General features: G+C 33.9%; 2 protein-coding genes across 2 annotated transcripts; both read left to right on the top strand.

The window, feature by feature from the left end:
- The first annotated feature begins 255 nt into the window (after window positions 1-255).
- On the top strand, window positions 256-7606 carry LOC127108378 (protein SUPPRESSOR OF K(+) TRANSPORT GROWTH DEFECT 1). The gene is made up of 8 exons (XM_051045843.1): window positions 256-1022; window positions 1409-1514; window positions 3136-3334; window positions 6487-6555; window positions 6636-6710; window positions 6819-6917; window positions 7006-7161; window positions 7251-7606. Exons 1-8 carry the CDS (start codon window positions 554-556, stop codon window positions 7374-7376), a joined length of 1299 nt encoding a protein of 432 aa, XP_050901800.1. The 5' UTR covers window positions 256-553; the 3' UTR covers window positions 7377-7606.
- An 858-nt stretch (window positions 7607-8464) lies between these two features.
- On the top strand, window positions 8465-12261 carry LOC127101955 (subtilisin-like serine-protease S). The gene is made up of 11 exons (XM_051039379.1): window positions 8465-8705; window positions 8857-8948; window positions 9079-9176; window positions 9253-9405; window positions 9484-9595; window positions 9878-10418; window positions 10534-10628; window positions 10748-10987; window positions 11091-11205; window positions 11328-11535; window positions 11634-12261. The coding sequence occupies exons 1-11, from the start codon at window positions 8628-8630 to the stop codon at window positions 12179-12181; spliced, it is 2280 nt and encodes a 759-aa protein (XP_050895336.1). The 5' UTR covers window positions 8465-8627; the 3' UTR covers window positions 12182-12261.
- The last annotated feature ends 877 nt before the right edge of the window (window positions 12262-13138 follow it).

A 13138-nucleotide genomic window follows, 5' to 3' on the forward strand; every position in this document is an offset into this window, starting at 1 on the left:
TTTTTATAAAACATTATAATAAAAAATATAATTTAAAAAATTATCATTTCAACAATTTATAATATAAAAAGTGTGAGGAGGTTTGATTTTAAAATAAATAATTAATTTCATAAATAAAATAAAATAATACATATTTTTTAAAGAAACTTTAGGGTTTTAATATCTTTCTTTATTTTAATTTTAAGTTGTAGTATTTTTTAAACAATACTACTACTTTACTTTTTTTCTTTAAATAGTCAAATTAAAAATATAAAAAATCAAAATGCAAGCATTATTATCTCCGACTACCTGCGAAATCGAACATTCAAACGTGGAAGTTTCTCTCATCTCTAGTCAGAAGAACCTTCCCTGAATCGCAGCCACTTATTATCAACTTAATCCAAACCCCAAACGCTCTTTCTTCCCAAACACACTCCAAACAAAAACTAGGGTTTCCAATTTTCAATTTCCCCCAAATGATGTTCTTACACCTCTAGGGTTTCCACAAGGTCTCGATTCTCAATCAGTATATGCGATCATCGTTAATCATACGAACGAGAAGAAGAAGAAGAAGATGTATAGCAATTTCAAGGAGCAAGCAATAGAATACGTGAAACAAGCGGTACAGGAAGATAATGCGGGAAACTACGCAAAAGCGTTTCCTCTATACATGAACGCGTTGGAGTATTTCAAAACGCATCTCAAGTACGAAAAGAATCCCAAAATTAAAGAAGCTATTACTCAGAAATTTACTGAGTATCTTCGTCGGGCTGAGGAGATCCGAACTGTTCTCGATGATGGCGGGCCGGGACCTGCTTCTAATGGAGATGCTGCTGTTGCTACGAAGCCCAAAACGAAGCCGAAGAATGGCGAGGGAGATGGAGAGGATCCTGAGCAGTCGAAGCTTAGGGCTGGCTTGAATTCTGCGATTGTGAGGGAGAAACCGAATGTGAAGTGGAATGATGTTGCTGGGTTGGAGAGTGCAAAGCAATCGTTGCAGGAAGCTGTTATCTTGCCTGTGAAGTTTCCTCAGTTTTTCACAGGTGAGTTTCCTTTGGAATGGTCATCATGATCAACTGCATTTAGTGCATGTTTTGAATTTGGTGAGTTTGATTAGAGCACCACTTTGATTATGTTGAAGCTCTAAAGTGTAGTTTTTGTCAAAATTACTACACCATATGCCTATATTAAACTCACTGTCAATCCCAACATTTACTTAACTTGATACAAATAGAACTAGTAGTAAAAATCCCATGCTTCAACCAAGCCTTTTGGCTCAGTGGTTGTAAGGTGAACAAACACTCTAGGGTCAATATGTGTTGCAAAAATATGTTTGTCCTGTGCCAAATGGCGGAAAACAGGAATTGAACCAGGGCTATTTGTTATAAGTATTTAATATGATTTGCTAAATTTTCACGGTCTATTTCAGGTAAAAGACGTCCTTGGAGAGCATTTTTGCTGTATGGACCACCTGGAACAGGTAAATCATACTTGGCTAAGGCTGTTGCAACTGAAGCCGATTCTACATTTTTCAGGTGAATTTTTTATATTATATTATTTTATACATTATGTTTGGACTTCTTAAGTAAAGTAGCATTGACTTTCTGGTCCTAATTCACGGTTGTCCGAGTTACTAATTACAAAATAAAATGCTGTTGAGATAAATTAATAATCATGTTTTTCATTGTTTCACTCTCTCAATTTTTTCTTTTGGTTTGAGAAAAATTTACTCTTTTCGTCTCCATACTGCCCTTCCAAATTTCTCTCCCCAATCAGCCTGTATGCAGGAAAATTACACTCTTCAGCTCCATATTGTCCTTCCAATTTTCTCATCATAATCAACCTGTCCACAGGGAATCATTATATTATATTCCAGTTTTAATCTCTCTTGAAGTTATTGGAGAGGGTAATTGAGTGGATATTAAGACAAGAGACCCTAATTACAAACAATAAATTTTATGCTGGTTAGGTTGATTTTGGAAGCTATATGGCTACTTTCTACATTGATGGTGAGATATTATATGAATGGTTTTCATCAATTTGGAAAAGTTGTATGACAAAGTAGCCCAAAGTGATATTATGGAAGATTCTATGGAGGAAAGGAGTTTGCATTGTTTATATATTTGAGTAATTAACAATACAAAGTTTTACCAAGAGTGAGAAGTCAACTTTGAGCCCTTATTTTTCTTATTTTGCATGTGCTTACTTAGCATAGTTATCCGAGAGTTGATGTCATGGTGTATGCTTTCTAAAAACAATATTATGTAAGTTATAGCGCTGAGAGAAGGAATAAATGGGAAGCTAGAATTGTGGAGACAAGCTTTGGAAGCACATGCTTTTTAACTTAGTAGAGTTTAATTTATGGAATACTATTTTAGTAGGAGGCACATCAATTCTAGCTGACAGGTGAAAATTCAAGACCATACAGTTTATTTCATGGTGTAAGTATATTGGATGTACATTGCAAAATAACGGGGTGTAAAGGGATATGTAAATTATTGGATTCAAATGGGATGGATAAAATAAAGGAACAGTAAGGTATAATTTCTGATTGACAGTTACCATTCAAGCTGAAGTTCACACAACACCAATTAGGATTTGTGATGTTGTATGGTATTGAATGCTCTGGCGAAGACCCAACAACAATACATTAAGCTCAATATACCGCATAGATGGGAAATTGAGAATATTAAGGTAGCTTAGTGGACACATTGGATAAGGAATGATTAGGAATGATAGCATTAGAAATAAAGTTGGCTTAACCCTTATTATGAAATGGATAGCAGGATCTCATCCAAGGTAATTTTGGTGTGAATGGAAAACACTTCAAAAAAAGCCCAGTAAGAAAGGAAAACTACATATCACACCATTAAGAATGATGTCAAAATAAAAAATGGTTTGTCACTCAACATGATTTATGATGGGACATTTGTGGTATCACTTGTTCCATGAACTTAAATCCCCCCCTGGTAGGAAATGTTTCAGTTGCTGTTGTTTTTGCGTGATTTTAATTTATTTCATGCACATGTGCAATGTTCCCACTTCTTCGTGGACAATGACAGTGTCTGAATAAAGGTCTTTTGTATAATTAAAAATGTAGGTTCATAGGTGGACATATTTTTTCTAGCATATTGAACTTTTTATTTTTTTTACCAGTGTTTCTTCATCAGACCTCGTTTCAAAGTGGATGGGTGAAAGTGAAAAGCTGGTTTCAAATCTTTTTGAAATGGCTCGCGAAAGTGCACCTTCTATCATATTTGTTGATGAAATAGATTCTCTATGTGGTACGCGTGGAGAAGGCAATGAGAGTGAAGCTTCAAGACGAATTAAAACTGAACTTCTGGTGCAGATGCAGGTAATAAATTTATGGTGGAGATATCTTGACAAGAACTGTAAATGTTTTTTGTTGACATTTGATTTGCATTATTTTGAACACGTGAAAAAGCTCAAGTCCCTGTATATGTGTCATATTTTAAATTTTTTACACCCTACTGAAAACTTTAATTGTTCTCTTAATTTCGAAGGTAATCAAATTAACCCATATAGGCAAATGGCTCTCTTATGCTTTCGTTGTCAAAAGTAGGTTTTATTTACTCTGCCTTTTCATATGGTAAAATGGTTTTCAAGTTTGAAGGACCTGGAGGCATTCACTGCCATATAAATTCATGTTGCATGCTTCAGTCTGTTGGCTGCCGAAAGACAAACCACGTGTTCATTTTAGACAATTTTTGAAGCAAATTCTGTTGTCTCTCTTCATATGGCCCCATAGTTGTTGAGTTATGGTCCACAGTTGAGCTTATTCATCTTCTGCATCTTATCAATAGTTTGGGTCGCTTTGTTACATTTGAGCATGCAATAAACACTTGAAATGTCTTAATCTCTATTATATCCTTAACCGCCATCTAGTGACATCTTATACAATGGCTTAGTTTCCTTTCATTGTTAGAATAGCTACAAAATATTTTGTTATATCTTGTATTCCCTCCGTTCCAAAATAAGTGTCAGATTTGAGTATTTTATACAGATTAAGAAAGTGTTATAAATGAAAGAGAGAGAATATCAATTTTACCACATTGTCCTTATTAGCTATTGGTTTATTCTAATGATCATAAATGTTAAGCGAGAGAATAGTGGATTGAGAATAGTGGTTTATTCTAATGATCATTAATTGAAGGGTACAATTGGAAGAAAAGAATGAAAATTGCATTGAAAAGTGAAAGCGACACTTATTTTGGGACAAATAATTTGTTAAAATGTGACATTTGTTTTGGGACGTAGGGAGTATTGTTTTAGAAATTTCAAAATATGTTGAATTTTATTGTGGAATCAATTAGTTTTTTTTAATTGAGTAAACAATCTTGCTATTTGCTTCTTGATTTCAATAGTTTGTGTCGCTTTGTTACATTTGAGCATGCAATCAACTCTTGAAATGTCTTAATCTCTATAATATCCTTTAACTGCCATCCAGTGACATCTTATACAGCGGCTTAGTTACCTTTCATTGTTAGAATAGCTACAAAATATTGTTATATCTCGTATTATTTTAGAAATTTCAAAATATGTTGAATTTTATTGTGGAATCAATTAGTTTTTTTTAAGTAAACAATCTTGCTATTTGCTTCTTGATTTCATTATTTTTTCTAATTTGGGTTATTAGTTTTAGGTGGTATTTGGTAAACAGTTTAACTAAACGCTTATTCAATAACAAATGCTTGCCATATGAGAGCTTATGTCACAAAGTCATAAATTCAATGAGCTATTTGTGTTGACATATGTTTTCCGTGCAAATAATTTCTAAGGTGGATATATTAGAATCAAATGGATGTATATAGAGGATGACAGGTAAGCTTCACACGAGCTGTTTCCATTTTTAGAAGAGCAATGTTGGGGAGCTAATTAAAAGAAATTTATGAACATATCTCTTATTTTCAAAATTATCAATAAATTTTTAGTATATTGCTTTTGATAGGTAGAGGCTGAGGAGCCAATATAGTTGAGATTTCTTGCTCTTTTTTGATGCCTTTGCATACCTTTTTATATTCAATTTTTTTTATTATGAACATATCATCAACTATTTTTAGAAGGTTTTCTAAACACTTACACAAGTGTTTATGTCATGTGAGATAAGCCCAAGTAAGGTCTTTCAAACTCGTCCTTGAGCTTGTGATAATAATGGTAATACTGAACCAGTACCTGACCTAATGTAATATTTTACTGTAAATAAATAGTAGCATTATATTAGTAGTATGTATCACATCATTAGTCAATAGTGACTACTTACCATGTCAATCTGAGAATGTTATTGAGAATCTAGTTTTTTCTCTCTTCCCCTACCTTTACACTGTAATTCAAACTGTTCTTATCCTTGTTAAGTCTTGTGCTGCAAAGCTCATTTGGTATTTTACCATTGTACATATTGCCTCTTATGTTATCCTCACATGACCACATCTAATATCTTCTATTCTTGTTTCTCCTTTTGAATTTGTTTGTTTTTAGTCTTTGATTGCTGGGTAATTATCTAGTTAGAAATTGCAATTCATGATAGAAATTTCCTGAAATAAGTAACTTGTTACTGGTTTAGTCATCTAGAAAGTTTATGTTATATAACGATGATTATTTTGTTTCATTTGTGTTTAGACCATAGTTATGTAAGGGAAAAAAACGAGGACTAGAGAATTAGCTATCCATTTTTCTTTCCATATGAATCATGTTTTTCTTCCTTGCGTTCTTTGCACTTTTTTACAGAATTTGAATTATTGTGCCTTTCCTTTTTAATTATATTTATTTCTGTGTCCTATTAGTTTGGGCTTTGTATTTCATTTATTGATCCAACAATTGAAATTTAAGAATCATGATTCTGACTTTTTTTGGCAGGTTAATATTAGTCTATTACATCCAAATTTCTGAAATAGCTTGCTCTGCTGTTCTTGGCACAAATACTTGCCAGGAATACAGACCAAAAGAATGAAATTATTTCTATCTCAACTCCCTTTGATTTCTTTTCCGTACAATTTGGTTATAAGTGTTAAAACACCATGTCTTTGTGAAACCAAGCTCCATATGGTATTGTTGTAGTCTGGATTCTGGAACTTTAGTTTATTACCAGTCAGTTCTCAAACAATAAAAATATACCCTATAAAGTATAAACAGCACAAAACAACAATTAAAAAGTATTACCTTTACACATAAAAGACACTGTTTTGAGGGAATTCTACAGTTTAGGCGGGAATAAGTACTTTTTTAATTTTAAAAATAAAAGATAAACTGTTAAAACAAATGCTAAGCAGATTACTAAATTGTGACAGGATGTCACAAAGCATGTGACGACAACAGTTTCAAAGTAATGCAAAGCATTGTATTGTATAAAAAAAGCAAACGCCGAGCAGATTACAATATTGCAACTCTTTTAGGCGGGAAAAGTTACTTTATGACCTTCTCTTATATATTAAGATTAGGATACAATTTATTTTCAGTGTAATAAAGTAGTTTATTCGATTTTCCTTTTAGGGGGTTGGACACAATGATCAAAAAGTTCTCGTTCTTGCAGCAACAAATACACCATATGCTCTAGACCAGGTAAGAGGAAAATAGTTGTTTATTTGTTCTCATATTGATTCAATGAAATAGTGTTTTGATTGATCAACTTGCAATGGCAGGCAATAAGGCGGCGTTTTGATAAGCGTATATATATTCCACTACCAGATTTAAAGGCTCGCCAACACATGTTCAAGGCAAGGGAAATATTTGAGATTATGTTTATTCACTTTATTGAAGGATAGGTCTTTATTGGAACCAAACAACTGGTCTTACCATTTTTTTTCATGGCTTGATAAGAACAGGTGCATCTAGGAGACACTCCTCATAATTTGACTGAAAGTGATTTTGAACACTTGGCTCGTAAGTCAGAGGGGTTTTCAGGTTCAGATGTATCTGTCTGCGTAAGTTTAACTTCTATATGATTCATTTAGGTACAATTATCATTTTATTTTTATGGGTTTCAAGTTAAAGGTTGGACCTCTTCTGCAGGTGAAGGATGTTTTGTTCGAACCTGTTCGTAAAACCCAAGATGCCATGTTTTTCTTTAAGAGTCCAGAAGGTATGTGGATACCATGTGGACAAAAGCAACAAAATGCAGTACAAATTACAATGCAAGATCTTGCCACACAGGGACTTGCTTCAAAGGTATTTCAGATGACACAGATTTTGTTGACTGTTCTGAGTTCTTAGTAAAAATAATAATTGAGGACTAATAGTTATAATTTTCTGTGTAGATCCTTCCTCCACCTATATCAAGAACCGATTTTGACAAAGTACTTGCTAGACAAAGGCCTACAGTAAGCAAATCTGACCTCGATGTTCACGAGAGATTCACCAAGGAGTTCGGAGAGGAAGGTTAATAATGCTAATGGGTTTTATTTCAAAGATCCACACTTGTTTAAACATATTGCTATAATTTGTACAAGTTGTAAGTTACGGAGCTATTGGATCAAATGAAATGCATCTTTTTTTATTTATTTATCATGGTGGATGTGAATTCCCCTCTTGTATGGAAGTGTATGCTGATCTTACTTCTAAATTGTGTATAAAAACAGAATCTGAAATAATCAGAAAAATAATTTGCATGTGATGTTGGTGCTTACGTTGGCCTGTATATTAAATGTATATTTCCTTTTTTTGGGTCAAATTGAATGTAGATTTCTCAAAAACTTAGATAAGTGTGTGTTTGGATTGGTGGGGGAGCATAATTGATTGTTTTTTAAAGAATTGAGTAGGGCAGAATTGAGTTTAATAAAATTTATTTATGTTTGGATACATTTACAATAAGTTGAATAACAAATTCCAGTGTAGAAGTCTCGTTTAAACTCATAAGCTATAAATTTAGCTTCAAGTATAATTAATTTTAGAGACAGAATCAATTTTACTTAAAAAAAATCACACATTTTAAAATCACTTCAAACATGGTAGTTTTGACATTTTGAGAACTTTTTAAAGAGATAAAAATGGGCAAATTTTTTTCAGCTTTTATACTTCAAATAACTGACACACTAGTTGGTATAACATGTTGATTAAGATTTTTTTACTGATTAGGTTTGATTGTGAAAGTAAAATCTGATCAATTGTTTCAATAAAAATTTGAACCCAACTTTCTTGAGTCTTATTGCTTATCAAATGTTATATATTAATTTGTAAATCCAATTAAAATATCTCCTACAAATGCATGTAAATTGTTCAAAACCTTGTTTGTATGTGTGTGGAAATGCCTGGAAAGGTCAAAATTTATCTTACCAGCATGCATTTGTGTCCTATAGCTTTTGGTCTCTAAGCATATGTAATTTATTCTTCCATAATATGTAATGTATCAGTTATCAATATACTTCTGAATTCAATAATTGTGGTTTGTTATTCTTCTTCCAAATGCTGGTAGCACGTCAAACATATTATAACCTCTTTTTTTCTAAATTTTTCTTTTTAGAATCCCAAATGTACACTAAGTTATAAGCAGAAACATTTATTGCCGGCAACTGATTTTTTTAATATGATTATGACATGTAAGTTAGTTTGTTTTGGCTTATAAAAAGGGAGAATCACATACCATAAGAATCACCATTTCAGCATCTACCTTTCTGTCCTCAACCCTTTTGCATATCATGGGGTTTACCACAGTTTTAATTCTCACCTTTCTCTTGTTTATTGGATATACTTTGGTGAATGGATCCACTCCAAAGGTAACTACCATTCTGAAAGTAGATATATTTCTCAATGCTATTATATATGCACGCAGACACCTCTGAGAAAATACGTATCTGTGTCAGTGTGTCTGACACGTATGAGTTACAATATTATCATGGCTTAACTTATTAATTTTCTCTGATGCAGCATTATATAATTTACATGGGAGATCATTCACACCCTAATACAGAATCTGTCATCAGAGCAAACCATGAGATACTAGCTTCAGTCACTGGAAGGCATGTATATCAATAGATTTAAGACAAATTCCTTTATCATATCATATTACGTTTCAAAATGGAATAATTTAAATGTCAATTAAAATAAACTTGCTCTATCGAATATCAGTTAATTCTTTTAACATTTCAGTCTCAGTGATGCAAAGGCAACAGCACTACACCATTATAGTAAAAGCTTTCGAGGCTTTTCGGCCATGATTACGTCGGATCAAGCTAATAAGCTTGCAGGTATTGTATGTACTCTTGCATTATATCTTTCTAATCTGAAAGAATCTTCTGATGGATGTTTTGGATTATGTTTCAGAATATGATTCAGTTGTGTCTGTTTTTGAGAGCAAAATGAGTAAGCTCCACACAACACATTCTTGGGATTTTCTTAGATTAGGCATAGTCTACAATAGCAACCACATAGCTATGGACTCTACATCCAATGTCATTGTTGGTGTCATTGACTCTGGTAATTACTTCCTTCAATACATTCTCATTTTTCTTTCATTTGGATTATTACAGTGACTCACTTCACATTGGTTTTCAGGAGTATGGCCGGAGTCAGAAAGCTTTAGTGATTACGGAATAGGTTCTGTGCCTGAGAAATTCAAGGGAGAGTGTGTTACCGGAGATAATTTTACGCTAGCCAATTGCAACAAGTAAGAACACATTTTGGAGTTCAAAATCCATCATAGACTAGTTCTTAAGATTCATACACCAAGTCTGTTTAATCATAAATATTCGACTAAGTTTTAAGTTGACAGTTGATTTTCTGACACAACCCTCCCTCTCTTTTTATCCGGGTCTGAGACCTGGTCATGAACCAAGCATTCTTATTCAAGTAAATAAACCAGGAGCGTGAAACTTACTCATGTCATCGTATCTCGATTTGATACAATTTGATAATAACCATGATCTTATCTTGTGTTATGACATTCCAGTAAAATCATTGGTGCACGGTTCTATTCAAAAGGGTTTGAAGCAGAATCTGGTCCTCTAGAAGACGTTGTCGGCAAGGTTTTCTTCAGATCAGCTAGAGACAGTGATGGACATGGAACACACACAGCTTCCACCATTGCAGGATCCATTGTTGTGAATGCTAGCTTATTCGGCATTGCCAAAGGAACAGCTAGAGGCGGTGCTCCAAGTGCAAGACTTTCTATCTACAAGGCCTGTTGGTTTGGATTTTGCAGTGATGCTGATGTTCTTTCTGCTATGGACGATGCCATTCATGATGGTGTTGACATACTTTCTCTCTCCCTTGGTCCTAATCCTCCACAGCCAAATTACTTTGAGGACGCTGTCAGTGTTGGAGCATTCCATGCATTTCAAAAAGGAATTCTTGTTTCTGCTTCTGCTGGAAACTCGGTTTTTCCTCGAACGGCTTGCAACGTTGCTCCTTGGATCCTCACTGTTGCTGCTAGCACGTTAGATAGAGAATTCAGTTCAAATATCTACCTTGGCAACTCAAAAGTTTTGAAGGTGAAAATTATAGCACATACCATTTATAAATATATATGCAATACATAAGATTTTAAATAGCGGTTACGGTTGTGGCTGCGTCATGATACTTTAACACATGTTTATGTGCCTTCAGGGTTTTTCTCTAAATCCAATAAAAATGGAGCATTCACATGGTTTGATACATGGAAGTTCAGCCGCAGCGTCTGGAGTTTCAGCAACAAATGCTAGGTATATATATCATAACACACAAACTTCATTGGTGATACTTACAAGTTACAAGCCGATTTTCTAGGATTGAGTTAAGGCTAAACCGAATTCTAAGAATTTTTTTTCTGTTTCGTTACCAGCTTCTGCAAGAACAATACTCTAGATCCTACCTTAATCAACGGAAAGATTGTTATCTGCACAATTGAAAACTTCACTGACAAAAGACAAGAAAAATCCATAATAGTAAAGCAAGGTGGTGGTGTTGGAATGATACTTATTGACCATAATGCCAAAGAAGTCGGTTTTCAGTTTGTCATCCCAAGCACTCTTATTGGCCAAGATGCTGTAGAAGAGCTTGAAGCATACATAAACACAGATAAGTGAGTTTTGAAAAAAATCTACAATTTGAAAGTTAGTCACACTTTGATGATGTCAAAAGATTGATCAGTGAAACTTTGGTTCTAATGCTTTTTCTATTTTTAGGAACCCCATTGCTAAAATCTACCCAACAATAACTGTTGTTGGTACCAAACCTGCTCCAGAAGCAGCAGCTTTCTCTTCCATGGGGCCAAATATAATAACACCAGATATTATCAAGGCAAGTTTACACATTGGACTATGTTTTCTTTGGATAAACAATTTAATTAAGTGCTTATAACACAAGTTGAAAACAACTTATGGATCCGAATTATAAATACTTTTGCTTATCGAAAAATGCAGCCTGATATCACAGGACCTGGACTGAATATTCTGGCAGCATGGTCTCCGGTGGCTACGGAAGCCACAGTTGAACAACGATCTGTCGACTATAACATCATATCAGGAACATCAATGTCTTGCCCACACATATCCGCTGTTGCAGCAATTATCAAATCTTACCACCCAACTTGGTCTCCTGCCGCTATAATGTCTGCAATCATGACAACAGGTAGGTTTTTTGTACTCTAGAAAACAATAAAAAACATTAGAATTTGTTTGAAATATGAAAAAAATAACTCTTACGATGCCTTTGTTATGATGTCGCAGCAACAGTAATTGATAACACAAACCACCTCATAGGAAGAGATCCAAATGGAACTCAAACAACTCCATTCGACTACGGATCCGGACACATTAATCCACTTGCATCACTCAATCCTGGACTAGTATACGATTTTGATTCCCAAGATGCTCTCGATTTTCTCTGCAGCAATGGAGCAAGTCCATCGCAGCTTAAAAACATCACTGGTGAACTTACTCAATGCCAGAAATCTCCTACACCTTCCTACAACTTCAATTACCCTTCAATTGGTGTATCAAATTTGAATGGAAGTTTATCTGTTTATCGAACCGTTACATACTATGGTCAGGAACCAGCAGTGTATGTTGCAAGTGTTGAAAATCCATCTGGTGTGAGTGTTAAAGTTACACCAGTGGGACTTAAGTTCTCGAAAACGGGACAGAGGCTAACTTTTAGGATTGATTTGATCCCTTTCAAGAATAGTAATGGAAACTTTGTGTTTGGTGCCTTGACATGGAAGAATGGTAGACAAAATGTAAGGAGTCCTATTGGTGTTAATGTAGTATCTATATAGAGTTGAGTGATTATTGGTTTGTACTACAAGAAAATGCATTTTCATCAGTTTCTATGTGCAAAAATATTTTTATTTTTCAATTCTCTTTCCCTAAACTTCTTTTCTTGCAATATAGTAGTTTTAATGGAGTTGTAGAATTCCATCATTTGATTAAGAAGCATGAAACATAAAATTGAATCCAAATAAAGACATGAAATCACATGAAAAAAAAATTAGAAGTTGGAAAATTGTTGTGAGGCAAGGAGGTAAAAAGTCAATTGGATGCAAAGGGAACTATAGATAATCTCAAATCATATAAAACTTCCGATCGTTACAAAGTCAAATTAGTGGCAAAAGAATATATTCAAACATATACTATTGATTATAAAGAAACATTTTCGTTCGTAGCAAAGATGAATATTATTCGAATCTTACTATCTCTAAGTGTTTATTGTGGATGAAAATTATACCAATTTGATGTTAAAAATATATACCTATACGGAGACTTAGAGGAGAAGAGGTATATGGAGATTCTCATAGGCTTCGGTCTCATAGTTGGAGCCAACGAGATATGTCGATTAATCAAGGGTTTATATGGAAAAAAGCACTCTCGTAGTTGGAGCCAACGAGATATGTGGATTGATCAAGGGTTTATATGGAAAAAAGCACTCACGAGCATAGTTTGAAAGATTTTCAAAGACAATATTGTGTTTAGGCTATAAACAAAGTCAAGGATATCATACTTTATAATGTGGATGTTATTATTGATATTTGAGATGATTTGACCGAGAGACAACTGCTCAAAAATAAATCATTAACAAAGTTTGAGATAAAGGACCTTGATCTATTTAAATATATTTTGAAAATTGAAATGACTTATTTGTTCTGGTTTGGGCTAAAGGTCCAACCCTCTTTTACCGTCATCATATAAATTTAGCAAGAGACCCGATAATAGACCCTCAGATCCATCCAACAACC

This window comes from Lathyrus oleraceus, chromosome 7, assembly GCF_024323335.1.
Source record: "Lathyrus oleraceus cultivar Zhongwan6 chromosome 7, CAAS_Psat_ZW6_1.0, whole genome shotgun sequence".
Classification (NCBI taxonomy): Eukaryota; Viridiplantae; Streptophyta; class Magnoliopsida; order Fabales; family Fabaceae; genus Lathyrus; species Lathyrus oleraceus.

Coding starts and splice junctions, on each gene's coding strand:
- LOC127101955 (XM_051039379.1), top strand. CDS start 8,628: ATGGGGTTTACCACAGTTTTAATTCTCACCTTTCTCTTGTTTATTGGA. Junction 10,419..10,533: donor GCAACTCAAAAGTTTTGAAG/GTGAAAATTATA, acceptor ATGTGCCTTCAG/GGTTTTTCTCTAAATCCAAT. Junction 10,988..11,090: donor GCATACATAAACACAGATAA/GTGAGTTTTGAA, acceptor TTCTATTTTTAG/GAACCCCATTGCTAAAATCT.
- LOC127108378 (XM_051045843.1), top strand. CDS start 554: ATGTATAGCAATTTCAAGGAGCAAGCAATAGAATACGTGAAACAAGCG. Junction 1,023..1,408: donor GTTTCCTCAGTTTTTCACAG/GTGAGTTTCCTT, acceptor GGTCTATTTCAG/GTAAAAGACGTCCTTGGAGA. Junction 7,162..7,250: donor CACAGGGACTTGCTTCAAAG/GTATTTCAGATG, acceptor TTTTCTGTGTAG/ATCCTTCCTCCACCTATATC.